This window comes from Phyllobates terribilis, unplaced genomic scaffold (genome assembly GCF_046119375.1).
Source record: "Phyllobates terribilis strain yellow unplaced genomic scaffold, ASM4611937v1 Scaffold_2__4_contigs__length_985480577, whole genome shotgun sequence".
Taxonomy (NCBI): Eukaryota; Metazoa; Chordata; class Amphibia; order Anura; family Dendrobatidae; genus Phyllobates; species Phyllobates terribilis.
The window spans coordinates 247491561-247517065 of NW_027362762.1; the positions used below are offsets into that span (position 1 = coordinate 247491561).

General features: G+C 46.4%; 1 protein-coding gene across 1 annotated transcript in view; it reads left to right on the forward strand.

The window, feature by feature from the left end:
• Positions 1-25505, forward strand: part of LOC141245409 (uncharacterized) — a 51811-nt gene that overhangs the window by 13586 nt on the left and 12720 nt on the right. The window contains exons 2-3 of the mRNA XM_073669066.1: positions 8608-8819; positions 9221-9595. Coding sequence (XP_073525167.1) covers positions 8608-8819; positions 9221-9595 — 587 coding nt within the window. The remainder of the gene's footprint in view (positions 1-8607; positions 8820-9220; positions 9596-25505) is intronic.

A 25505-nucleotide genomic window follows, 5' to 3' on the forward strand; every position in this document is an offset into this window, starting at 1 on the left:
CGCAATCTTATGGCGGTGGCCGTCCCTCGGTACTCGATCCCCAGCCGACACTATTTTGCCCGGTGTGCCATCACCGCACTAAACAAGCACGTGTACCAAAGCATCTGCCGTGCCCTCAACAACGCAGTTACTGGGAGAGTCCACCTGACAATGGACACGTGAACAAGTGCTTGTGGCCAGGGACGGTACATCTCTCTGACGGCACACTGGGTAAACATAGTGGAAGCCGGGACCCAGTCGGACCTTGGGACGGAACACATCCTCCCCACACCGAGGATTGCGGGCCCTATGTCAGTCAGAGTTTCCCCCACAGTGTACAGCTCCTGCGCATCCTCTTCCTCCTCCTCCTCCTCATGTTCAGCCTCCATCTCAGATATCACCACATCAGTTACAAGCTGGAAGCATTGCAGTACTGCCTCCGCCAAGCGGCAACAGGCTGTGCTGAAACTCATAAGCTTAGGTGTTAAACCTCACACTGCTTGTGAGTTGTGGACAACTGTGAAAGAGCAGGCAGATCTGTGGCTGAGACCGCTGAACCTACATCCCGGCATGGTCGTGTGTGACAATGGCCGTAACCTGGTGGCGGCTCTGAGGCGAGGTGAGATCACACACGTACCATGCCTGGCTCATGTGCTTAACCTCGCGGTTCAGCGGTTTCTTAAATTGCACCCCGAGTTGCCAGATCTACTCGTGAAAGTACGCCACCTCTCAGCTCATTTTAGCAAGTCGGCTACAGCTTCCGCCGCCCTTGCTGTGTTGCAGCAGCGTTTGAAGCTTCCGGCACACCGACTGGTGTGTGATGTCCCCACACGTTGGAACTCTACCCTCCACATGTTGCAAAGGATTTGTGAGCAGAAGAGAGCAGTTGTGGAGTACCAGCTGCAACAAGGCCGTCGATATTCAGGTCAGACTCCACACATAAGACCTCAGGAGTGGACCTGGATGTCTGACATATGTACCATCCTGACAAACTTTGAGGAGGCCACCAAGATGGTGAGTGGCGATGTCGCCATCATTAGTATCAGCATCCCACTTGTCTGTCTTTTGCAACGCTCTCTGCAGAGAATTATAGAGGAGGCATTGCAGCCAGAGTATGATGAGATGGATCAAGAAGCCGTAGCGGGCGATTACACACAGCCAAGCCTCATCTCATCCCAACGTGCATTGGGGGACAATGAGGGAGAGGAGGAGGAGGAGGAGGAGGAGGAAGAACAGGAGCTGCTATCATGCGTTGTAGACGGTAGTACCTGTACAAGTGTCATACCGTCGGTTCAGCGTGGGTGGCCTGAGGACAGGGGGGATGAGGAAGAGGAAGAGGAGGAGGAGGAGGAGAGCATGTTCAGTCGTCATCTTAGTGAGGACACGGAAATCTTGCCCGCTACCAGTCTGGCACGCATGGCTGACTTTAGGTTAGGCTGCCTTAACCGTGACCCTCGCGTTGTTAAAATGTTGGGTGACAGTCATTACTGGTTGGTGACACTTGTAGACCCCCGCTACAAGGAGAACTTTCACTCTCTTAATCCTGAGGTGGAGAGGTCTACAAAAATGGGGCAGTACCAGAAGGCCCTTGCTGCAGAACTCTTAAAAAAATTCCCATCTAAACACGCTAGCGGCAGAGGTCACAGTTCATTGCCCAACCAAGGTGTACAGGTGAGAGAGATGCAACTCTAATCCAGCAGAGGCAGGGGAACACTGTCAACGTTCTGGGACAGTTTTCTGACACCCGTCCAGCTTACAGGCCCTGAGGCGCAGGGTAATCTCACAAGGAGTGGAAAGTTTCAAAAGATGGTGAGGGAGTACCTTGCCGACCGTACCAGCATCCTCCTTGATTCCTCTGTGCCTTTTAATTATTGGGTATCCAAGCTGGACACTTGGAATGAACTCGCTCTGTACGCCTTGGAGGTCCTGGCCTGCCTTGCCGCTAGCGTGTTATCGGAGCGTGTTTTAAGTGCCGCTGGGGGAAATATAACTAATAAGCGCACTCGCCTGTCAACTGACAATGCTGACAAGCTGACCCTTATCAAAATGAACAAGGGCTGGATTGGGCCAGACTTCTCATCACCACCAAATGACAGCAGAGTAACATAAAGTCAAATCCACTGTGTTATTTCGGGAGGTGTATTCACATGCACCGCTTCACACCCACACATGGGTATACGCTTCCTCGTTTCAGCTGTTTTATCTTCTTCTCCTTATCCTCAGCCTCCACCACCATTATACCACCAGGGTGCCAGCATTGCAAGTTCCTCCGTCCTTAGGTTTGGCAGCTTTTGCTTGCAAGGCATAAGCTAATACTATGGGACACCCACTCCCCAATAATGGGACTTATGTTTGTAATATGCTGTACTGCATGGCTCTTGTAAGGGGCATTGCAAGTTGCTCCGTCCTAATTTTTGGCAGCTTTTGCTTGGAAAGCATAAGCAAATACTATGGGACACCCACTCCCCAATAATGGGACTTATGTTTGTAATATGCTGTACCGCATGGCTCTTGTAAGGGGCATTGCAAGTTACTCCGTTATAATTTTTGGCAGCTTTTGCTTGCAAGGAATAAGCAAATACTATGGGACACCCATTCCCCAATAATGGGACTTATGTTTGTAATATGCTGTACTGCATGGCTCTTGTAAGGGGCATTGCAAGTTGCTCCGTCCTAATTTTTGGCAGCTTTTGCTTGCAAGGCATAAGCAAAAACTATGGGACACCCACTCCCCAATAATGGGACTTATGTTTGTAATATGCTGTACTGCATGGCTCTTGTAAGGGGCATTGCAAGTTGCTCCGTCCTAATTTTTGGCAGCTTTTGCTTGCAAGGCATAAGCAAATACTATGGGAGACCCACTCCCAATAATGGGACTTATTTTTGTAATATGCTGTACTGCATGTGACGCGCCCCCTGGGCCGTGTGTACACGTGTGTGCCGGGTCTCTGGGGTCTGTAGTCTCCGTGGCGGTGACCCAGTCCCGTGGCTCAGGCTGGTCAAACCAGTGGCATTCTATCTTAGGTTTTGAGGTTAATTGTCCGACTGCGCCACCCGTGGATTGCGGTCAGGGAGTACCACCGCTGCGAGGCAGACCGCTGAGGCTGGTGTTGTGTGCGCAGCAGAGAATGGGATAACTCTCCACGGGAGGAGTATAGCCTCAGGGCAGTGAGTTTGGATGATGGGGGTGATGGTGCACGAGCGCAGCAGGAACGACTCAGAGTCTTTGCAGTGCAGTTCAGGTTCTTTACTGATGATTATAAGGTAGACTCTCCCGGGAGTACTGGCTAGCATAAGAGGCCTGGTCAGTCTGTGAGCAAGCAGGAGTTCCCCTGGCCAGGTGGAGTTGTAGGCCTCCCCGTCTGTCTGCACTCTTCCTGGCTACCTTGCTGTAAACGGGTAGAAGTAGCCCACGTCCCTGAGTGTACCGTGTAGTGCTCACCCATATGGCTGGTGACTTGGGGCCTTCTGTTAGCCTCCGCTCCACGACGGCGGTGCTGGTCCCTTGCTTGTGACTGAGCCTCCGGGCTTCTATGGCCTGAGGACCTGAAATCCCCTGCCGGCTGGTATCTGCTGCTGGATATATAAGTCCTCACAGCCTCGGACTCCTGTGTCCGGTTCCTATTGTCTTCTGCCAGGGCGAGCTCTGCTCAGCTTCCAGCCCCTGGTCTTTAGCTCCTAGCTCCTACAGAGCTCCTTGCTGTTACTTTCCCTTGCTCTCACTCTGACTCTGACTGTTCTCTGTTCTCTGACTCACTCAACCCCGCCCCAGATGCAGTTTATAAGGGCAGAATTCTCCCCTCCCAGGACTGGGGCAGGAGGATGTTGCATGTTTAAGGGATCCTGACCAGGAAACCTCCCACTTGCTCTCCAACGTAATATCTATATTACTGTGGTGACCAGACCCCTGGGGTGCAACACATGGCTCTTGTAAGGGGCATTGCAGTTCCTCATAATTTTTGGAAAGCCTTCCATTCACTGCTTAGGCCAACAGTGCACAGGAGACCCAGTTGCTATAAACTTAAAAAAAAGGTTTAGTTAACGCCCTCTGACCTCCATGTCATTTCCAAGGGGCATTGGAGTGCCTCGAAATTTTTGGTAGGCATTGCACTCACTGCATGCCCTATAACTGTGTAGCCGAACCGCTCCTTTTGTTACAGAAACATATCCTACAAGACATATCTGGTTGACTGGCCTGATATTGATGTGAATGGTCCCTGTTCCTCCTTCTCTTTCTCCTTTGCCACTACCTCATCCATCATTTATCACCTGAAGCTTTGTTTTAACGGGAGTCATAGAACTTGGATAGTAGCAGGAAAACATCCAGCAATCCTCGGAGGAGGTAGTATATGCGCCAAAACGCTGACCACCTCAGGCCTAGCCGCTACTACATACACGCGCTTGCATTGCAACAAAACAAAGCAGATGCTAACTTCTATCATCCTCATCATGCTCCTCACCTTGGCACTCTCAACTCCCCTGATGGAGAAGCCAGGGCCCACCGGAGGAGTCTGATCGTCCGGTGGGCTCGGCCAATGCTGCCCTAAAGCAGGCCAGGCTAAGAAAAGTGTGGGAAAGGTTACCGGGACAAATAGGGGTGGCTGGGGACCGAGTGTGGACACCCGGCCACCCCCTGGAGGCTGGGGAACAAGCGGGGACACCCGGCCACCAGGCGGCTGGGGACTGAGTATGGATACCAGGCCGCCGACACAGCCATGGCGTAGTGGCCAGATTCCGCCTCCACATGCCTAAAAGGCCCAATTTAAAGTGCAAGCAAGCAAGCAGTATGGTATTGTAGCATGGGTGGGTGGGTGGCAGGCTGCATAATTGCGCTTGCATTGCAAGGAATGGGAGAGGTACAATTGAACACTGCCCTGGGACAAGGACTTGAATGGGGATAGTTGCAAGTCTGCAACGACAGGTGCAAGGTGGGAGGCATCTTCGCATGTACCATGAACAGGGGTTTGGCATGCACACACTACAGCGGAATAGGCTCTCCTTCCCACTAAATGCACTGGGGAGGGCACAGGTAATGTTTTGGTATACGCGCTTAATCTTATGTATAAGGCACACCAGGACAAATAGGGGTGGCTGGGGACTGAGTATGGATACCTCGCTGCCGAAGCAGCCATGAGGTAGTGGCCAGCTTCGGCCTCCTCCAACTAAAAGGCCCCATTTCAAGTGCAAGCTAGCAGTATGGAATTGCAGTCTGGGGGTGGGTGGATGGCAGGCTGCACACTTACACTTGCATTAAAAGAAAACATAGCAGATGCTAACTTCTGTCATCATCATCATGCTCCTCACCTTGGCACTCTCAACTCCACTGATGGAGAAGTCAGGGCCCACCGGAGGAGTCTGGTTCTCTGGTGGGCTCGTCCAATGCTGCCTATGCAGGCCAGGCTAAGAAAAGTGTGTGGGGGGATGTTCCAAGGAGAAATAGGGGCGGCTGGGGACCGTTTATGGACACCTGGCTGCCCCAGGCGGCTGGGGACCGTGTGTGGACATCCAGCCGCGGGGCGGCTGGGGACCGAGTATGAACACCCGGCCGCCGGGCGGCTGGAGACTGAGTATGGATTCCAGGCCGCCAACACAGCCATGACGTGGTGGCCAGATTCCACCTCCACATGCCTAAAAGGCCCAATTTCAAGTTCAAGCAAGCAAGCAGTATGGTATTGCAGCCTGGGGGTGGGTGGGTGGCAGGCTGCATACTTGCGCTTGTATTGCAAGGAATGGGGGAGGTACAATTGAACACTGCCCTGGGACTACAACTTGCATGGGGATAGTTGCAAGTCTGCATCTTCTGATGCGGCAAGGATCACTTATGATGGGCACACTTTTAGACAGTGACCTGGGAGTGAGAGATGCTTCCAGGGGTCTTCCCCATGCAGTTCCCATGTCTTTTCAGCACTTTATGCTTGTGTCACACAGCACATGGCCAGATAAGGTTGTAAAATGTTAAAATGACATTTCCCGGTGAAAGCATTTGTCATAGTTGAAAGCAATACAAAAGTGCAAAAACGCATAAAAAATGCTACTTGTGAACATAGCCAAAGGTGTGGAGGAATATTTTTGTTTTTGGTCATTTATTTTAACTTATACACAAGTCTTTTCCCTGGAAAGGATGTTCCTTAACATATTTCACAGGAAAAAAGTTTCACTTTCGTTTTTGAACGTTTTATTGTGAGCCCGTAAAAGTGGCTTAATACCTCTGACCACGTTGTTGACAGCAGTGACCTGGAGGTCAGAAATGCTTCCTGGGGTGATCCCCATGCTGTCCCCATGTCATTTGAGCACTGTTACTATCGTTTTGGGCACTTGTTAGGCTTTTAAAAAACTGCCGGGGGTGCCCCCGCAAAAATGCTCGAGTCTCCCACCCGAGTATCACGGCGAGCTCGGCCCGAGCTTCGAGCACCCGAGCATTTTAGTGCTCACTCAACACTAATAAACACCCTTTAAAAATATTATGTGGGTGTTGCATCACGGACCACGGTCAGCCTGGTGATTTGGTAATGGAGGATGAGGAGAAGGAGGAGGACAAGAGCAAATAGACAAAATCAGGAAGCGTATACCCATGTGTGGGTGTGAAAAGGTGCATGGGAATACACCTCCCAAGAAAAGACACTGTATTTGAGTTTATGTTATGCTGCTATTATTCGGTGGTGTTGAGAAGTCTGGCCCATTCCAGCCCTTATTCATTTTTGTAAGAGTCAGCCAGTCAGCATTTTCAGTTGACAGGTGGAAGCGCTTATCATTTATAATTCCACCAGCGGCACTAAAAACCTGCTCTGATAAAATGCTGGCAGCAGGGCAGGTCAGGACCTCCAAGGCATAGAGAGCCAGTTCATTCCACGTATCCAGCATGGACACCCAATAATTATAAGACACAGAGGAATCACGGAGGATGCTGGTAGAGTCGGCAAGGTACTCCCTCAGCATCTTCCCAAACTTTGCACTCCTTGTGAGAGTACCCCGTGCCTCAGGGCCTGTGCAATGGGAGAGTCTGAGAAAACTCTCCCAGAACTTTGACAATGTTCCCCTGCCTCGGCTGGATTGAAGTTGTGTCTCTCTCGCCTGTACTCCTTGGTTGTCCAACGAAGTGTGCCCTCTGCCGCCGGAGTTTTCAGATGGGAATTTTTTTAATAGTTCCGCAACAAGGGTCTTCTTGTACTGCCACATTTTTGTAGACCTATCCACCTCAGGAATAAGAGATACAAAGTTCTCCATGTAGAGTGGGTCTAGAAGAGTGACCAACCAGTAATGACTGTCATCCAAAATTTTGAGAACGCGAGGGTCATGGGAAAGGCAGCGTAACATAAACTTAGCCATGATTGCCAGACTGCTAACAGGCCAGGCAAGACTTCCGTGTCCTTACCAAGAGGATGACTGACCATGCTCTCCTCCTCCTCCTCCTCTCTGTCCTCGGGCCATCCACGCTGAATAGACTGTATGACAGCTGTGCAGGTAGTACCGTCTATAGTGCTTGAATCTAGCTCCTGTCTTTCCTCCTCCTCCTCCTCTTCCACAATGTCACCCAATCCACGTTGGGATGAGATGGGGCTTGGCAGTGTGTAATCACCCTGTATGGTTCCTTGCTCCATCTCATCATGCTCTGCCTGCAATACATCCTCTTTGATTGGGAGCAGAGAGCGTTTCAGAAGACAGAGAAGCAGGATGGTGATGCTAATTATGGCGTCATCGCCGCTCAACATCTTGGTGGAGTCCTCAAAGTTTTGGAGGATGGTACATATGTCTGACACCCATGTCCACTCCTGAGGTCTTATGTGTGATGTTTGTACTCAAAAACTGCCCTCTTCTGCTCACAAATCCTTCCCAACATCTGCAGTGTAGAGTTCCAATGCGTGGGGACATCACACGCCAATCTGTGAGCCGGAAGCTGCAAACTCTGCAAGGGCGGCGGAAGCTGTAGCTGACTTTCTAAAATGGGCACATAGGCAGCGTACTTTAACACTAGAACTACTGATGGAGTCATTTTGACTCCTTTCGTTTTTTATTTCTCTTCTGTGACTACATTTTTCAGAATTCCGGCTTGAAACTCGGTGACTTTTCCTCAAATATGATGTGAAAAAAGATTTTGTGAGAATAAATAATTTTGGTGAAAAATTTGCGCGTTTTTTTCAAAATTTACCAAGAACTACTGAAGGGAGTCATTTTGACTCCCTACTATATTTTGAGGTCCTTTTGTCACTAAATGTTGCTATAAAGTTTTGTGCATAATTTTTTCACTTATTTACCCTGATGTTCAAATAGATGTAGTTCAATTTACATGTCAACTTTTCACATTTTCCTTGTGTTTTACCTGCTTGTATTACTGTGTAATGCTGAACAAAATAGCTTGTTTACTCTAGGCTCTTATCTTATGCTAATGAAGGGTGGTGTTTTTCTAAGGTCCTAGCAGGAGATAGTATTCTGGATAGTAACTTTACTTTCAGTTCAGCTGAAGAGACAAAGAGAACAGACGCAGACATACGAGCTCTGAAGACTCATACAGGTATGAATTGTTATGAAATAGTTTAGCTGTCTGTCAACTGATTCAGCCCACCTACTTTTGAAGGTGGCAGAACAGTTATTATTTCTTTTAGTTTTCATTTCATTTCTATTTTTCACCAGGGAACTATATAGAATTATGGAATTTGTGAGGAATATGGAGAGAAGACGTTTGATAAAGCCTCAGGATATTCTGGCTACTTTGCAATCCATACCGGAGGATGAATCGGAATCCGAATTGCAGGAACATGTATTTGATTCTGACAATGATGAAGATTTCATTCCTCAGAACATATCAAGTGAATCTGAAGACTCAGAAGGAACAAATCCAGAAGGTAAGTAGTTATGTGTATTTATTTGTTCTTCCACACACTGAGTTAGGGCCTGTGCACACTAGCAGAATTCTGGCTGAATAGCCATCTGGATATTCTTGCCGCAATACAGGCCGTACCTGCCCGCTCATGCCTGAAGCTCCGCTCCGAACCCCGGGCTGGAGCCGCTGTCAGGGACAGAGCAGCGCTTGCTTACGCGCGAGCACGGCTCCGTCCCAGACAGCGGCTCCAGCCCGGGGTTCGGAGCGGAGCTTCAGGTATGAAACTCCGCTCTGTACCTGAGCGGGCAGGTACGGGCCGGATTGTGGTGAGAATATCCGGTCGGATATTCCGCCGCTAATCCAGCCAGTGTGCATGGACCCTTACAAAACAAAAATTCTAAATATTCATCAACTTTTTTACAGATATTCCAAGCACATCAACTGGGGATCGGGCTCATGCAGTTATGTTGCCTCGTGACCATCCTCCTGGTCGTGGACAGAAAAAATCAGCAAAACGTCCCAGAAATGAAAGAACAACAGATAACGATGGCGGCGAAGGTAATGCAACAACAAACACCAGAGAAGGCGAATCTGAAGGAATACTAGTTTCAGCGGATGGTATTCAATGGAAACCTGTTGAAATTGGAGAACACTTGCCTGGTAGGCGTGACAGCCAAAATATTCTTCGAGAAGCACCTGGCCCTACAGGATACGCCAGAAGAAATATCATTATCGATAGTCCTTTGAGCGCATGGCGTTTATTTTTTAATTCATATATATTGACACATATAAAGAACTGTACGCTTGCAGAAGCATGCAGGAACAATAATTTACAGTTTACTCTATCTGATGAAGAGCTAGATGCATTCATTGCGATATTCTATGCTCGTGGAATATCTGGCACGAACCGTCACTCGATTAGCAGTATTTGGTGTAATGACTGGGGAATACCGTTTTGCAAAGCGACAATGTCTAGGGACCGCTTTGTTGAAATTATGAGGTTTCTCAGATTTGATGAGAAATCTACTCGATCGGAGAGACTGCAAACGGACAAGTTTGCTCTATTTTCTACTGTGTGGGACAGGTTTATTGAAAATTGTATTGCGTGTTACAAACCTGGCCCATACATAACGGTGGATGAGCAACTTTTCCCAAGCAAAACTAGGTGTCCATTCACGCAGTACATGCCTTCCAAATCAGATAAATATGGCCACAAATATTGGCTAGCTGTTGATAAGAGGAGCAAATATCTGGCAAATGGCTTCCCTTATCTAGGCAAAGATGACACACGCCGTGCTGAGGACCGTTTAGCTGACCATGTGGTAATGAAGTTATTGGACCCGTTTTTGAAAAAAGGTCGCAATGTTACAACCGATAATTATTTTACTTCAGTAAAATTAGCTAAACAGCTAAAAAGCAAAGGAACAACCATCGTGGGAACACTGAACAAGATAAGGCGAGAAGTGCCTAAAGAAATAAAATCCATGAAAGAGGAATTGTACAACACTAAAGTGTTTAGAAATGAAGACAATTTTACACTTACAGTATATCAAGGAAAGCCCAACAAAAATGTTGTCATTTTGAGTTCCGTCCATTCAGATGTTGTTGTTGCGTCTGATTCCGCTAAAAAAACTCCAGAAACGGTAAAGTTTTACAATGAAACAAAATATGGAGTAGATGTAGTGGATCAGATGGCACGAAAATATACCACACGAACATGCACAAGGAGATGGCCTGTTCATGCATTTGAAAATGCCTTAGACTTTGCGGGTATAAATGCATGGATAATATTCAAGGAGATTACCCACCAAAAAATGTCACGCAAGGCATTTTTGCAAACGCTTGTGAGAGAGTTGAGTGGTCCTTATGTCACAGATAGGGAAAAGGGTTCCACGTCCCAAGTTTCTACATGCTCAGAAGTGATGGTTCAAACAAAATTTTGCCAGATCAAAGAAAAGTGCAAGAAAAATAGATCTGTCGGAAATTGTAAGACTTGTGGTAAGTCTTTGTGTGGGCAATGTACTGCCATAAATCAAAGGCAATGCCTAAAATGCGAAACACCAAATGTTTAGAAGGTGAATTCTGCGCCATATTTTCATTTTTATGCTCCTCCACCTACATTTTCTCTGCTTTTTGTTCTTCAGTTGTTGTTTATATGTGTGCACTTGAATAAAAAAAAATGTTTGAAAAATGTCTATTATAATTATTGTTAATTTCTGTAGAAAAATAAGAAAAGCAGAAAAAAAACAATTAAAAGCATTACTGTTGGATCTCACAATAATAATACATTACAAAAAATATAATTATTAATAAATAACCACAAATGAAACTCTAAAAATAAACGAAAACAAGCAAGGAGTCAAAATGACTCCTTTCAGTAGTTCTAGGCGGGGTCACGAGTCCAGTAGTCCTAGTGTTAACAGGAAGATCTGGCAGCTCCAGGTAGGATTTGAGAAACCACTGAACCACGAGGTTAAGCACATGGGCCAGGCATGGTACGTGTGTGAGCTCGCCTCACCTCAGAGCCGCCACCAGGTTCCGGCCATTGTCACACACGACCATGCCTGGCTGTAGGTTCAGCCGTGTGAGCCACAGATCTTCCTGCTCTTTCAGAGCTGTCCACAACTCTAAAGCATTGTGCGGTTTTTCACCTAAGCATATTAGCTTATGAACAGCCTGTTGCCGCTTGGCCGATGCAGTGCTGCAGTGATTCCAGCTTGTGACTGATGTGGTAATTTCGTAGATGGAGGCTGAAGAGGAGGAGAAGGCTGAGGAGGATGAGGTGCAGGAGCTGTAGACCATGGGGGTAACCTTGATTGACCTAGGGCACGCAATCCTTGGCGCTGGGAGGACATGTTCCGCACCAAGGTCCGACTAGGTCCCGGCTTCCACTATGTTAATCCAGTGTGCCGTCAGCGAGATGTACCATCCCTGCCCACAAGCACTTGGCCACGTGTCCGTGGTTAGGTGGACTCTACCGGTAACTTAGTTGTTGAGAGAACGGTCAATGTTTTGGGACATGTGTTTGTGTAATGCAGGGACGGCACCCCTGCTGATGCTGGCCTGGCAGGTGGTGCAAATGGCATTTTTGGGGTTATCGGCAGAGTCTTTAAAAAACAACCAGACTCGGGAAGACCTAACAGTTGTACTGGCAACTTCCTTCGTGTTGGTGTTACGGGGAACGGTTGCCTGCCTTCTGTCTGTGGCCAACACACTGTTAGAGCCCTCCTGTTTGTTTTTACATCTTGTGTTTTGTGGTGACGTGACCACCTGTCTTTATATTCCAGCTCCGCTATCCTTGCTGTGCTGGACTTCAGTGTTTGACTGTTTCTCTAGCCAGGTGCTTCTGTGCCTTTCTCTGTCATTTTGTTTTGTCCTTTTGGGACCTCTAGTACCTTTTTGTCTGTTGGTCTTTTTGTGTTCTGCAACAACTTCTCTGTTTAGGAGGTGTCCCATTTTTTGTCCCAGTCCTTAGTTCTTTTAGGGACCCCTCCCCTTATGCTATAGGTCTTCGTTCAGACTAGCCGAGGACTTAGGCGGGTCTGTTCGCTAGGAACAGGTTGCCCGCTACATCGTTGGGATTCAGCTTAGTCTTACTGTAGGGACAGCTTTCCCCTATCTTTCCTTAGTACTTGTTGCAGATCATAACAGTAAGTGCAGCCCCCCAAAAAAAACTAAAAGGAAGGAAATTTGGGGATCAGTATGGTATCTATTCAGGATTTGGCTCAACGCTTGCAGGGATTGTCTCTGGAGGTAGCCAAGTTCCAGCAACACGTGAGTATCTGTTCTGAAGCGCATTTTGTGGAACCCAAGGTAGGACTGCCTGATGTTTTTTAAGGTAAACAGCAAGATTTTTTTCCTTTAAAAATGCTTGTTTGTTATATTTTCATTTGAGACCAAGGTCCTCTGGGAATGAATCACAGCACATTGGTTTTATTATTGTTATGAACTGCTACAAGCACTAAGGAAAGATAGGAAAACTGTCCCTACAATAGGACTAAGCTGATTCCCTACGATGCAGCGGGGGACCTGTTCCTTGTGAACAGACCCGCCTAAGTCCTCGGCTAGTCTGAAGGCAGACCTATAGATATAAGGGAGGGGTCCCTACAAGAACTAAGGACTGGGATATAGTTGGACACCTCCTTGCAGAAATTGTAGCAGAGCAAAGACAAACAAACAAAAAGTACTAGTGGTCCAAGGACCAAGCAAACTACAGAGTAAGGTACAAGGCACCTGGCTAGCTTAAGAGTAAAAGTAACACTGAAGTCCAGCAAGGCCAGAAGGGCGGAGCTGGATTATATAGGAAGAAACTCATGTGACCAACAAAATATAAAAAAACTAACAGGAGGGTTCTAACAATTATGCCACTTTTGTGCAAAGAACCACAGGGGTGGGCCTTTTCCCCAACCTAATGATCCATGTTTAAGGTCTGTAGAAGAATTTTTTTTTCTGCTATGGGGCTATTATACTATGATCCTGATCGAGTCTCATCTGCTGAGTCAGAACTCAGGCGTTTGAATCAGGGGTTAGGTGATGTTGAAAATTATTGCACACACTACAGAAGATGGGCCTCGGAAGTTAGAGGGAATGATCCTGCTCTGAAATGTCTATTTCTTGCTGGTCTGAGTTAAAGGGTTAAGGATTTGCTAATTGCATTCCCCCGCACCTGAGACTCTGCAGGATGCCATGCAATTAGCTGTTCGTGTGGATAGGAGACTGAGATTTAGACAGAGTGAGGTAAAGACACCAGTAATGCCAGGTCCTAGTCCACAGAAAATCTGTTCTGACAGCGGAGAACTGAAGGAGGTTGGAGCGAGTCACTCCCCTCTTAGGAAAGAGACCAGAGGTTCGCCAAGGGATTGTGTCTTTATTGTGGTAAAGCTGACTATTTGATTAAGTGTTTTGCCGCTTCGTTTAAGTAAAGGAAAAAAAAAGGGTCAGGTACGCCCGTATAGATTGTTTACACTCTGCAGGAGTATTTCTTTCTGGGAGCAATACTTTTCAGGAAAATTTGATTGAATTTCAGGTATTTTTGGATTGTGGTTCAACACTTAATGTGATTGATAAAGGGTTTTTGGAAAAACTTAACTAGAAATCCAAACCTTTGTCATCACCTATTCCTGTGATTGCAATTGATAACACTCCCTTGAAATGCATTACTCACAAGGTTGCTGCATTTCCCCTCACTATCAATGGACTTCACCAAGAAATTTTGGACTTGGCTGTAATAGATAATTTACCCTCTCCAGTCTTTTTAGGTTTGCCTTGGTTAAAACTGCACAATCCTTTGCTGGACTAGTCTACTAATGTGATTAAGTCTTGGAGTCCGAAGTGCTATGATAAATGTTGTAATGGTCGCATTGTGGCTGTGGAATTACCTGTACCTAATCAAGATTTTTGGAGGGCTTTTTCAGAGGAGGAGTCGCAAGTTTTACCTCCGCATAGGGATTATGATTGCGCCATTGAGTTTGTTCCTGGAGCTACTCTTCCCAAGAGTCACTTGTTTAATCTGACTATCCCTGAAAAAAGGCCTTGGAGGAATACATACAGATTAGCCTAGCTGCTGGTCACATTAGACCTTCTAAGTCGACTTTGGCAGTTGGATTTTTCTTTGTTAAAAAAAAAGGACGGAGGTTTACGTCCATGTCTGGATTTTCGTGAAATTAAAAAGATTACCGTACGCAATTCCTACCCATTGCCTTTAATTCCTGACATGTTTAACCAGTTGGTGGGGGCCAAGTGGTTCTCTAAAATTGATCTCCGAGGGGCATACAATTTGTTACGAATGAAGGAGGGTGATGAATTGAAAACTGCTTTTAATACTCCGGCAGGTAATTTTGAGAATCTGGTGATGCCTTGTAGTCTTGCAAATGCACCTGCATTTTCTCAGAACCTTATTAATGACATCCTGAGACCTTTGATTGGTAAGAATGTGGTTGTGTATTTGGATGACATTTTGATTTACTCACCAGATCTAGAGTCGAATTGGCAGAGTGTACGTGAAGTTTCGCAGTTATTGAGTGATAATTTACTCTTTGCTAAGCTGGAGAAATGTGAGTTCACTGTGCAGAAAGTTAGTTTTTGGGCTACATGGTCTCCAGCGAGGGCTTTGAGATGGACCCTGTGAAGGTTCAGGCTGTGCAGGAATGGCCTAGGCCTATTGGTTTGAAATCTATAAAGAGATTTGGGGGTTTTGCCAATTATTACAGGAAATTCATTAAGAATTTTTCTGTAATTGTAAAGCCTCTGACCGATCTCACCAGGACAGGTGCGAATATGGTCCAGTGGAGTTCTGAGGTCATTGAAGCATTTGAGTATCATTTGAGTAGTTCTGCCCCTATCCATATGCAGCCTGATGAGACCAAGCATTTTTTGGTCGAGATCGATGCTTTATCGGTGGGGGTCGGAGCATCCTTGTGCCTTCTTTTCGAAAAAAAAATTTCAAACCGAACTGAATTATGATGTTGGAAATTGGGAGTTGCTGGCTATTAAACTCACGTTTGAACATTGGCATCATTTTTTGGAAGGCGCTAGATTTCCTATTCAGGTGTTCACAGTTCATAAGAATTTGATCTATCTGGATGCTACCAAGCGCTTGAATGCCCGTCAAGCTAGGTGGGCACTTTTTTTTTCTCGGTTTCATTTTTCTGTTACCTATATCCCTGGTACTAAGAATGTTAAAGCCGATGCTTTATCTCGCAGCTTCTCTCCTACGGTCGGTGCCGAGGAGGAGGAGAGCATTTTACAGAAAGGAGTTGTGGTGGCGGCATTGGACTCCATTTTGGAGAATGGGATTCTGAAAGCTCAAGATGATGCTCCATCTAACACTCCCCATGGGAAGTTGTTCGTGCCTAGAGCCTTTAGGAGAGATTTGTCTGTGGAGTGTCATGAGTCTCGTTTGGCAGGTCATCCAGGAATTTTGGAGACCAAGAGACTTATCAGTTACAGTTTTTGGTGGCCTGGATATCAGATGGAAGTCATCAAGTGGGTGCGTCAATGTATTGTGTGCTAGATAAAAGGCTTCACATACTCCTGCTGCAGGATTGCTCTGCCCTCTGGAGATTCCTAGTGCACCTTGCACGCATCTCACAATGGATTTTTTTACTGATCTTCTTGTGTCCGAGGGTTTTACAGTCATCTGTGTGGTCGTGGACCATTTTAGTAAGATGTGTCATTTGGTTCCATTCATTAAGTTGCCCTGCACCAAGACACTCACTAAGGCGTTTGTTAAGGAGATTGTCAAGCTTCATGGTGTTCACACCGATATTATTTCTGATCGAGAACCTCAGTTTGTGGCTCGCTTTTGGCGTGCATTTTTGTGTCAGGTTGGGAGTCCATTTGTCATTTTCGTTTGGGTATCATCCTCAGTCTAATGGACATACTGAAAGAAAGAACCAGGATGTAGAACTGTTTTTGCGCTGTTTTGTGGCGGACAATCAAGAGTTGTGGTCTGAGTTTCTGCCTCTCGCAGAATTTGCTCTTAACAATCATACATCCTCCTCTGCTGGGAGTTCTCCTTTTTATGTTGTACTGGGAGACATCTGTTATTTGGTTCGTTCTCCAAATTTGGGTTGGCAGTGCCAGAGGAGGAGAATTTTTCCGGTGATTTGGAGAGAGTTTGGACTAATGTACATTGCAACTTTCAAGAGGCTAACAAGAAGTCCAAGAAGCATTTTGACTGGAAACGTAAGAAGGTTTTGTTTACTGTGGGTGACATGGTTGGGTTGTCCACAAACAACCTGCGGTTGAGGATTCCCTCTAAAAAACTGGGTCCTAAGTTTGTGGATCCATTTAAAGTGCTTCAGGTTGATAACCCGTCCGCGGTTAGGTTGGATATCCCTACTTCCTGGAAGATTAATCCTGTGTTTCATGTTTGCTTTTGAAAAAGGCTGATGTATCAGATAGGGATTCCAATGTCACAGTTCCTCCTGTGGTGGAAGACAGCGAATATGAAATTTCTCGTATCGTGAATTCTAGATGGCATAGAGGGAGATTACAGTATCTTGTCTCCTGGAAGGGTTTCGGTACCCAAGATAACTCCTGGGTAAGGGCGGATAATGTCTCTGCTCCTAGGCTTGTTAGAGCTTTCCACAGGAGGTTTCCGGATAGACCTGGGCCTGGAGGATCCGGAGGATCCTCATAAAAGAAGGGGTACTGTTAGAACCCTCCTGTTTGTTTTTCCATCTTGTGTTTTGCGTTCACCTGACCACCTGCCTTTATATTCCAGCTCCGCCATCCTTGCTGTGCTGGACTTCAGTGTTTGACTGTTTCTCTAGCCAGGTGCTTCTGTGCCATTCTCTGTCCGTTTGTTTGGTCCTTTTAGGACCTCTAGTACCCTTTTGTCTGTTTGACTTTCTGTGTTCTGCAACAACTTCTCTGTTTATGAGGTGTCCAATTTTTTGTCCCAGTCCTTAGTTCTTTTAGGGACCCCTCCCCTTATGCTATAGGTCTTCGTTCAGACTAGCCGAGTACTTAGGTCGGTCTGTTTGCTAGGGAAAGGCAGCCCGCTACATCATAGGGATTTAGCCTAGTCTTACTGTAGGGACAGCTTTCCCCTATATTTCCTTAGTACTCTTTTGCATATCATAACACACACTGCATCTTCCTGCCTGTTGGGATGCTCTGCCTCCCTCCCCCTGTGTGCTGCTGTCCTCGCTCTGCATGTCCTCCTGCCAGGATGGGTCAGTTACTATATCATCCACCACCTCGTCTTCCACTTCCGCACCCTGTTCCTCCTCCTGACTTTCTGGCAATTGTGTCTCATCTTCGTCCACCTCTTGTGACACTTTCCCACCGTCGCCTTCGTGTGGCCGTGGCTGCTCAAATATTTGGGCATCGCTAGACGCGATCTCCTCTTGCCCCGCTTCAAGTGGACCGGGCGACAGGCCCGAATCTATAAAGGGAAAAGTGAAGAGCTCTTCAGAGTGTCCAAGTGTGGGATCAGTTGTCTCTGGGTACTCGGCATGGTGGGAGGAAGGAGGATCAGGGTGAGGAATATGCGGTCCAGACTCACGGCTACTGAGACTTGACCATGTAGAAGACAGGGTGGTGGTGGTGGTGGCTAAGTGACTGGAAGCATTATCCGCTATCCAACCAACAACCTTTTAACACTGCTCTGGGTTCAATAGTGGTGTGCTGCGGTGCCCTAGAAATTGGGATAGGAAGGTCAGGCGAGAAGATGTGGGTGTTTGTTGTGGCGCATTTTCAGCTTGCCCACGGCCTTGTCCTCGGCCTCTGCATGCACCATTACCATCACGTCCAGCTCCCTGTCCCTTGCCACGTGCCTTGCCCATTTTAAATGGAGGACAGTATTTTCCACGCTCACTAAAAATGACTGATTTTGGAGCGAACTTATATGTGATCCGTGTGATAGAGAAAACAGAGTTTTAAATACCTGGCCTGTAGGTAACAGTTTGACCAGCAAACTGCGGTGAATTGCTTCACTGACACACTAAAGGAAATTTTTAATGGAGGCCAGTATTTTCTGACAATATATATGTGATCCGATTGACGGAGTAAACAGAGTTTTAAATACCTGGCCTGTAGGAAAGTAGTTTGAATATCTTCACTGACACACTAATGGAAATTTTTAATGGAGGCCAGAAATGACAGTATTTTCTGACAACGTATATGTGATCCGTTTAACGGACAAAACACAGTTTTAAATACCTGGCCTGTAGGTAACTAGTTTGAATAGCATACTGGTGTGAATTGCTTCAATGACACACTAAAGGAAATTTTTAATGGAGGCCTGAAATGCCAGTATTTTCTGACAACGTATATGTGATCCGTTTGACGGAGAAAACAGAGTTTTAAATACCTGGCCTGTAGGTAACTAGTTTGAACAGCAAACTGGTGTGAATTGCTTCAATGACACACTAAAGGAAATTTTTAATGAAAGCCAGAAATGGCAGTATTTTCTGACAACTTATATTTGATCCGTTTGATGGAGAAAACACTGTTTTAAATACCTGGCCTGTAGGTAAGTAATTTGAAGAGCAAACTGCGGTGAATTGCTTCAATGACACACTAAAGGAAATTTTTAATGGAGGCCAGAAATGGCAGTAATTTCTGACAACGTATATGTGATCCATTTGACGGAGAAAACACAGTTTTACATAGCTGGATTTCTATCGCTCTAATATGGAAAGGAACTGGCTGTATTCTGCAGTGCCAATAAGCAAATGGCGCAGAAAAAATGGTGTTCGCTCGATTGCTTTTTAATCAAATAATGAGGATTCTGCAGAAGGCAGAATTGGAATGGAGCCTCTTGTGCTATATGCTCTGCAGTCTGCTTTATACACTGCCTGCCTATACACCCTGACTGATATCTCAGCAGATAGATTAGTCCTCAGAAGGACTGTTTATTAAGATGGATATGTGTAATGAATTGTTTTTCTCACTGCACTACCTAATACACAAGCAAATCTGTCCTTGACACAGCAGCACCTCTCCCAAAACAAGCAAATGGCGCAGAAAAACGGTGTTCTCTGGATTGCTTTTTAAGCAAATAATGAGGATTAAGATCCAAAGAAAAGTATTTCTGGCCCCTGAGACCTGGGCCTTTGTATAGAAATATCTAACAGCAACAGAAGGCTAAATTGGAATGGAGCCTCTTGTGCTATATGCACTGCAGTTTGCTATATACACTGCTTGCCTATACACCCTGCCTGCCTGATATCTCTGCAGATGGATTAGTCCTCAGAAGGACTGTTTGTTGAGATGGATATGTGTAATGTACGGTTTTTCTCCCTACACTACCTAATACACTATCAAATCTCTCCCTGATGCAGCAGCAGCTCTCCCTACAAAGTCTGATCCGGAGTGACTGTGACGAGCATGGCGGCGCCACGTCTGATATAGACCTGATGACGCTGTGCGGCCAGCCAATCACTGTAATGCCCACAACCAACATGGCTGCTGCATTACAGTGCTTGGCATGCAATCCCTACATGTTCATTGGCTCTAAAGAGCGCCAAACATGCAGGGAGGGGACCCAAGTTCCCCCCCGAGCAACCCGTTAATACTCGGCGAGCGCCGAGCATCTCGAGCACCGAGCAGTAGCAAGCATGCTCGCTCATCACTATTCTTGGCCCATTCTTGACGTTTTATCTTATGTTTCTTAATCAAAGGTGGTAGTTTTTCAGCCTTCCTTACCTTGGCCATGTCCCTGAGTATTGCACACCTTGTGCTTTTTGATACTCTAGTAAAGTTGCAGCTCTGAAATATGGCAAAACTGGTGGCGAATGGCATCTTGGCAGCTTCACGCTTGATTTCCCTTAATTCATGGGCAGTGATTTTGCGCCTTTTTTGGCCAACACGCTTCTTGCGACCCTGTTGGCTTTTTGCCATGAAACACTTGATGGTTCGGTGATCACGCTTCAAAAGTTTGGAAATTTAAAGACTGCTGTATCCCTCTGCATGACATCTCACAATTTTGGACTTTTCAGAGCCGGTCAAATCTCTCTTCTGACCCATTTTGCCAAAGGAAAGGAAGTTGCCTAACAATTAAGCACACCTTATATATGGTGTTGATGTCATTACTCAACACCCCTCCTCATTACAGAGATGCATATCACCAGATTTACTTAATTGGTAGTTGGCTCTCAAGCCTATGCAGCTTGGAATAGGACAACATGTATAAAAAGTATCATGTGATCAAAATACTCATTTGCCTAATAATTCTGCACACAGTGTAGAGTAATAATTATGAAATTTCAGATAAGAGTTTCTAAAAGTTTTTTTTCCAAAATCCCTGAGTTAGGATGTGATTATCTATTACAATAATGCTGATATCACTAGTTGAGAAACCATGACTTAATACGTTTCATAATAGCTAACCTGTTCCTGTTTCCTAAAGTAAGGAATTACTTTTAGAATGCTTGTGAATAAACATTGCTTCCATATTTAGTTAATAACAAAGCTCTTTATACTCAAACAGAGATATAATTTGCTCTCCTTTACGAAAAAAAAATGGTTTCTTCCGTTTCCACTACCTGTTAATAGTAGTGATGAGCACTAAGATGCTCGGGTACTCGATCCGAGCAACGAGCCCAGTGTAAGTCTATGGGAAGCTCGAGCATTTTCCAGCGGCCCCTTCTGGAGGTCTGCAGGGGGCCTAAAAATTGCTGAAAATCGATGGAAACAGTACTCAAATGACATGGGAACAGCATGGGGAAGACTCCTGGAAGCATCTCTGACGCGCAGGTCACTGCTGTCAACAATGTTGTCAGAGTATTATGCCACTTTTACGGACTCACAATAAAACATGCAAAAACAAAACCAAAATGGATTTTCCTGGGAAAAAGGTTAAGGAGCATCCCTTCCAGGGTAATGACTTGCATATAAGGCAAAATAAATAATCAAAAACAAAAATGCTTCTCTAAACTTTAGGCTATGTTCACACGTAGCGTTTTTGATGCGTTTTTGCACTTTTGCATTTCTTTCAAGGGTGAAAAATACATTCACCAGTAAATGTCATTTTAACATTTTACAATCTTATCTGGCCATGTGGTGTTTGAAACATGATCAGACACATCCTTACAGTGCTGAAAAGACATCTGACTCCCAGGTCACTTCCTAAAACCGTGTTCATCAGATGTGATCCTATATTGCTGCGGTAATACAGACAATTTTGACAACGTGACAAATATTAAACTCCATTTTAAATGGGCAAGGGATGGGGAAGTGGACTTAATGGTAATGGTGATGATTCATGCAGAGGCTGAGGCCGTGGGCAAGATGAAACTGTGCCTGCTGAGGGAGCACCACAAGCACCCACATCATGTTGACCTAGCTTCTTGTCCCACCTTCTAGGGGGCCGTGGAATACCCCTCTTGAAGCCAGAGCAGTGTAAAAAGATTACTGGCTGGATGGCAGATAATGCTTTCAGTCAGTTTGCCACCATCACCTCCCTGTTTTTCACACAGTCCAGTCTCAGTAGCCATGAGTCTGGACCACATTATTATTATTACTTTAGCGCCATTTATTCCATGGCACTTTACATGTGAAAAAGGGGTATGCATCGCAAAAACAATTACAATAATCTTGAATAAAAATGTGACAGTGACTTCTACAGGAGATGAGAGGACCCTGCCCGCGATGGCTCAGAGTCTACAAGGGATGGGTGAAGATAGAGTTGATGAGGATAGTGCTGGTTATGCAGCGGTTTGGTGGAGCGAGGGTTACTGCAGGTTGTATGCTTGTCAGAAGCGGTGGGTCTTCAGGTACTTTTTGAAGGTTTCAACAGTAGGGGAGAGTCAGAAATGTTAGGGTAGAGAGTTCCAGAGAAGGGGGGATGTATGAGAGAAATCATGTATGTGATCGTGGGAAGAGCAGATGAGAGAGGAGTAGAGAAGGAGATCTTGTGAAGATCAGAGATTGCGTGCCGGTAAGTACCGGGAGACTAGGTCATAGATGTTTGGAGGAGACAGGTTGTGGATGGCTTTGCATGCCAAGGTTAGGGTTTTTAACTGGAGTCTCTGGGCAATGGGGAGCCAGTGAAGGGATTGACAGAGAGGAGAGGCCTGGGAATAGTGAAGTGACAGGTTGATTATTCGGGCAACAGAGTTTAGGATAGATTTCAGGAATGCAAGAGTGTTAGAAGGGAGGCCACAGAGCAGGAGGTTGCAGTAGTTGAGACAGGAGATGATGAGGGCGTGCACTAGTGTTTTTGTAGATTCGTGGTTGAGGAATGTGCGGATCCAGGAGATTTTTTTTTACTTGAAGTTGGCATCTTCCTCACTCTGATCCTCCTTCCTCCCACCATTCCGAGTGCCCTGAGACAACTGATCCCACACTTGGACACTCCGAAGAGATGTTTTGTTCATCTTTCCATTTATAGATTCTGGCCTCTCGCTCGGTCCGCTCAGAAGTGGAAAGAGCTTGGATATGTGGTTTGAAGGAGAGATTAGAGTCCAGGGTTACCCCAAGAGCTGTTCACTTTTCCATTGATAGATTCGGGCCTCTCGCCTGTCCAGCTTCAAGCAGGGCAACAGAAGCTCACATGTAGCTATGTGAGCAGCCATGGTCACCCGAAGGTGATGGTGGGAAAGTGCAATTACTGTCACAAGAGGGGGATAAGACACAATGGACAGAAAGTCAAGAGGAGGACGAGGGTGTGGAAGTGGAAGACAAAGCAGTGAATGATTAAGTCACTGACCCAACCTGGCAAAGGGACATGCAGAGGAAGGTCAGCAGCACACAGGGGGAGGGAGATGTAGCACCACAACAGGCAGGAACAAGCAGTGTGGTGTCCACAGACATAAGTCAGGCAACCGTTCCTCGGAACCAACACGATGGAAGTTGCCAGTAAAACTGTTAGTTCTTCCAGAGTCTGGTTCTCTTTTTAAGGCTGTTGTTTAGATAACCCCAAAAAGGCCATTTGCAATATCTGCCAGACCAGCATCATCAAAAGCACCAAAACTACCAGCCTGACCACCACCAGCATGCTCAGGCACCCGACTAGCTGGGCGAACCACCTAGGTCCAGAAACAGTGTCTGCGGATGACACCACTGCCTCATACGCTGTTGTGCTTTCCACAACCTCATGGCGGTGGTGGCTAGTTGTCCATACTCGGTCCCCAGCCACCACTATTTCTCCCAATGTCATCTCCGCCTTCCACAAGCACAGGTCCCAAAACATTACTCGTGTACTCCCCTGTGCACTTAGTGGGAAGGACCGCCAAACCACAAACACGTGGACAAGTGAATGTGGCCAGGGACAGTACATTTCACTGACGCATTCCACTGGGTTAATTTTGTGGAAGCCGGGACCCAGTGGGACCCTGGGACAGAACACATCCTCCCGACGGAGAGGATTGCGGGCCCTGGGTCAATCAGTGGGTCACGATGATAGAGGCCACCATCTCCTTAGCTTGCGGCTGATACTTTTCTGTGGGAATCAGCTTGGCTCCAACCAGCCTGGAATATTTCCAGTGGCTTGGTATTTGCACCCAGTACCAGAAGCAAAGCATCCACAATTTCCTTCTCATGAATTTTATTTTGGTAGACTGAGTGGCTGCCAAAATACATTAGTTTCTCATAAAGGAGCTGAAGATACTGAGTGGTAGTAGGTGAAAGTTTCCCCATCATGTTAGACACCAGAGGGAGAACAGAGGGGGCAGCACAGTGGCTCAGTGGTTAGCACTGAAGCCTTGCAGCACTGGGGTCAGGGGTTCAAATCCCACCAAGGACAAAATCTTGCAAGGATTTTGTATGTTCTCCCTATGTTTGCTTGGATTTCCCACTCAGTAAAAAAGCAGCCATAGAGTGTCCAGGAACCTTCACACAGACTTTTCTTAGGCAGGGCTACTTCTCAGCAAGGTTGGACGGGCCCACCAGAGAATTCAGGAGAGTTCATGATAGAGCAAACTTTGCAGCTGCTATGGGGCTCTTGAGCAGGGGAGAAAGGCAGGCCCTCAGAATCAAATCCTCTGGTGGGCCCAATGTTCTTCAGTTTGGCACTGTTTCTCGGTGATAGTTGTATTTCACCATAGTCATATTCTTTAGCTCAATGAAATGACCAGCATAGAGGGAAACCGTATCTACTCCAGCTGTCATTTCTACGCCACCAGGTTCTGGCCATTGTGACACATGACCATGCCTGGCTGTATGTGCAGCGGTGAGAGCCAAAGATCTGGCTGCTATGTTACAGCTTTCAACAACTCTTCAGGGGTGGGCGATTTGTCACCGAAGCATTAAGCATATTATCTTCAGCACAGTCTGCTGCCACTGGGCCAAAGGCAGTGCTGCAGTGCTTCTAGCTTGTGACTGATGTGATCATTTCAGAGATGGAGGCCAAACAGGAGGAGGAGGAGGAGGTGCAGGAACTGAACAATGTGATTACATTGAGGTTACAATGGCGAGTCTTGTTTTTATTAGAGTTGAGCCACCCCCGTAGTGTTCGAGTTCGGTTCGGTTCGTCGAACACCCGCATGTTCGTCGAACTGTTCGTCGAACTGTTCGTCGTACACCTTCGAACACCATTAAAACCAATGGCAGGCAAACAAAAATACATAGAAACACATAGAAAACACATAGAAAACACTTCAAAGGTGTCTAAAAGCTGAAAAAATACTCAGAAGACACAACTAACACATGGAAAAGTGACAAGTACATATAGTCATGCGAAAAGAAAAGAGGTGGAGGAGTAAAAGGAGGGGGAGACACAGATATAGGCATGTCATGCCCTTCTAAAACCAAAAAAGTGCTAAGCTGACACGGCCAGTCATTTCCTGCCCGTGCGACCTCCATGTCACCGCATTTGTGCCAGAGCTGCGGTGGACCCTGACGGCCAGCCCCCCTCTCCCAATACTGGTGCCTGTCCGCTGGTGGGTCGAGCGAGCCCCCCTGCGGTGGAGGCAGGTCTAAGCTTTTTAATTTAAATTGTCTCTGTAATTTGAATGGGTACACTTTAAATCCTTTTACAAGGATATATTGGAGGGCAAGTCTGATGCCAGCAGCCGCGGGAATTCCAGCTCCAGTAGCGTCCACTAAAGCTGCTGCAGTTAAAAAGCTTTTATAAGGATCGAGTTGGCGGTCCACCGCAAGGCGTCCTACCACCAGTCCCAGCCCCTGTGCCTTGGGGTGCCTCCCCGATGCTCTTCACTGAGTGTCTCGGGGGCCAGAAGCATTTCCTTTGAAAAAATTAAGTGTCCAAACTACAGGTGGTGTAGCTTGCTTAACAGGTGGGATAATCCGCTGACTA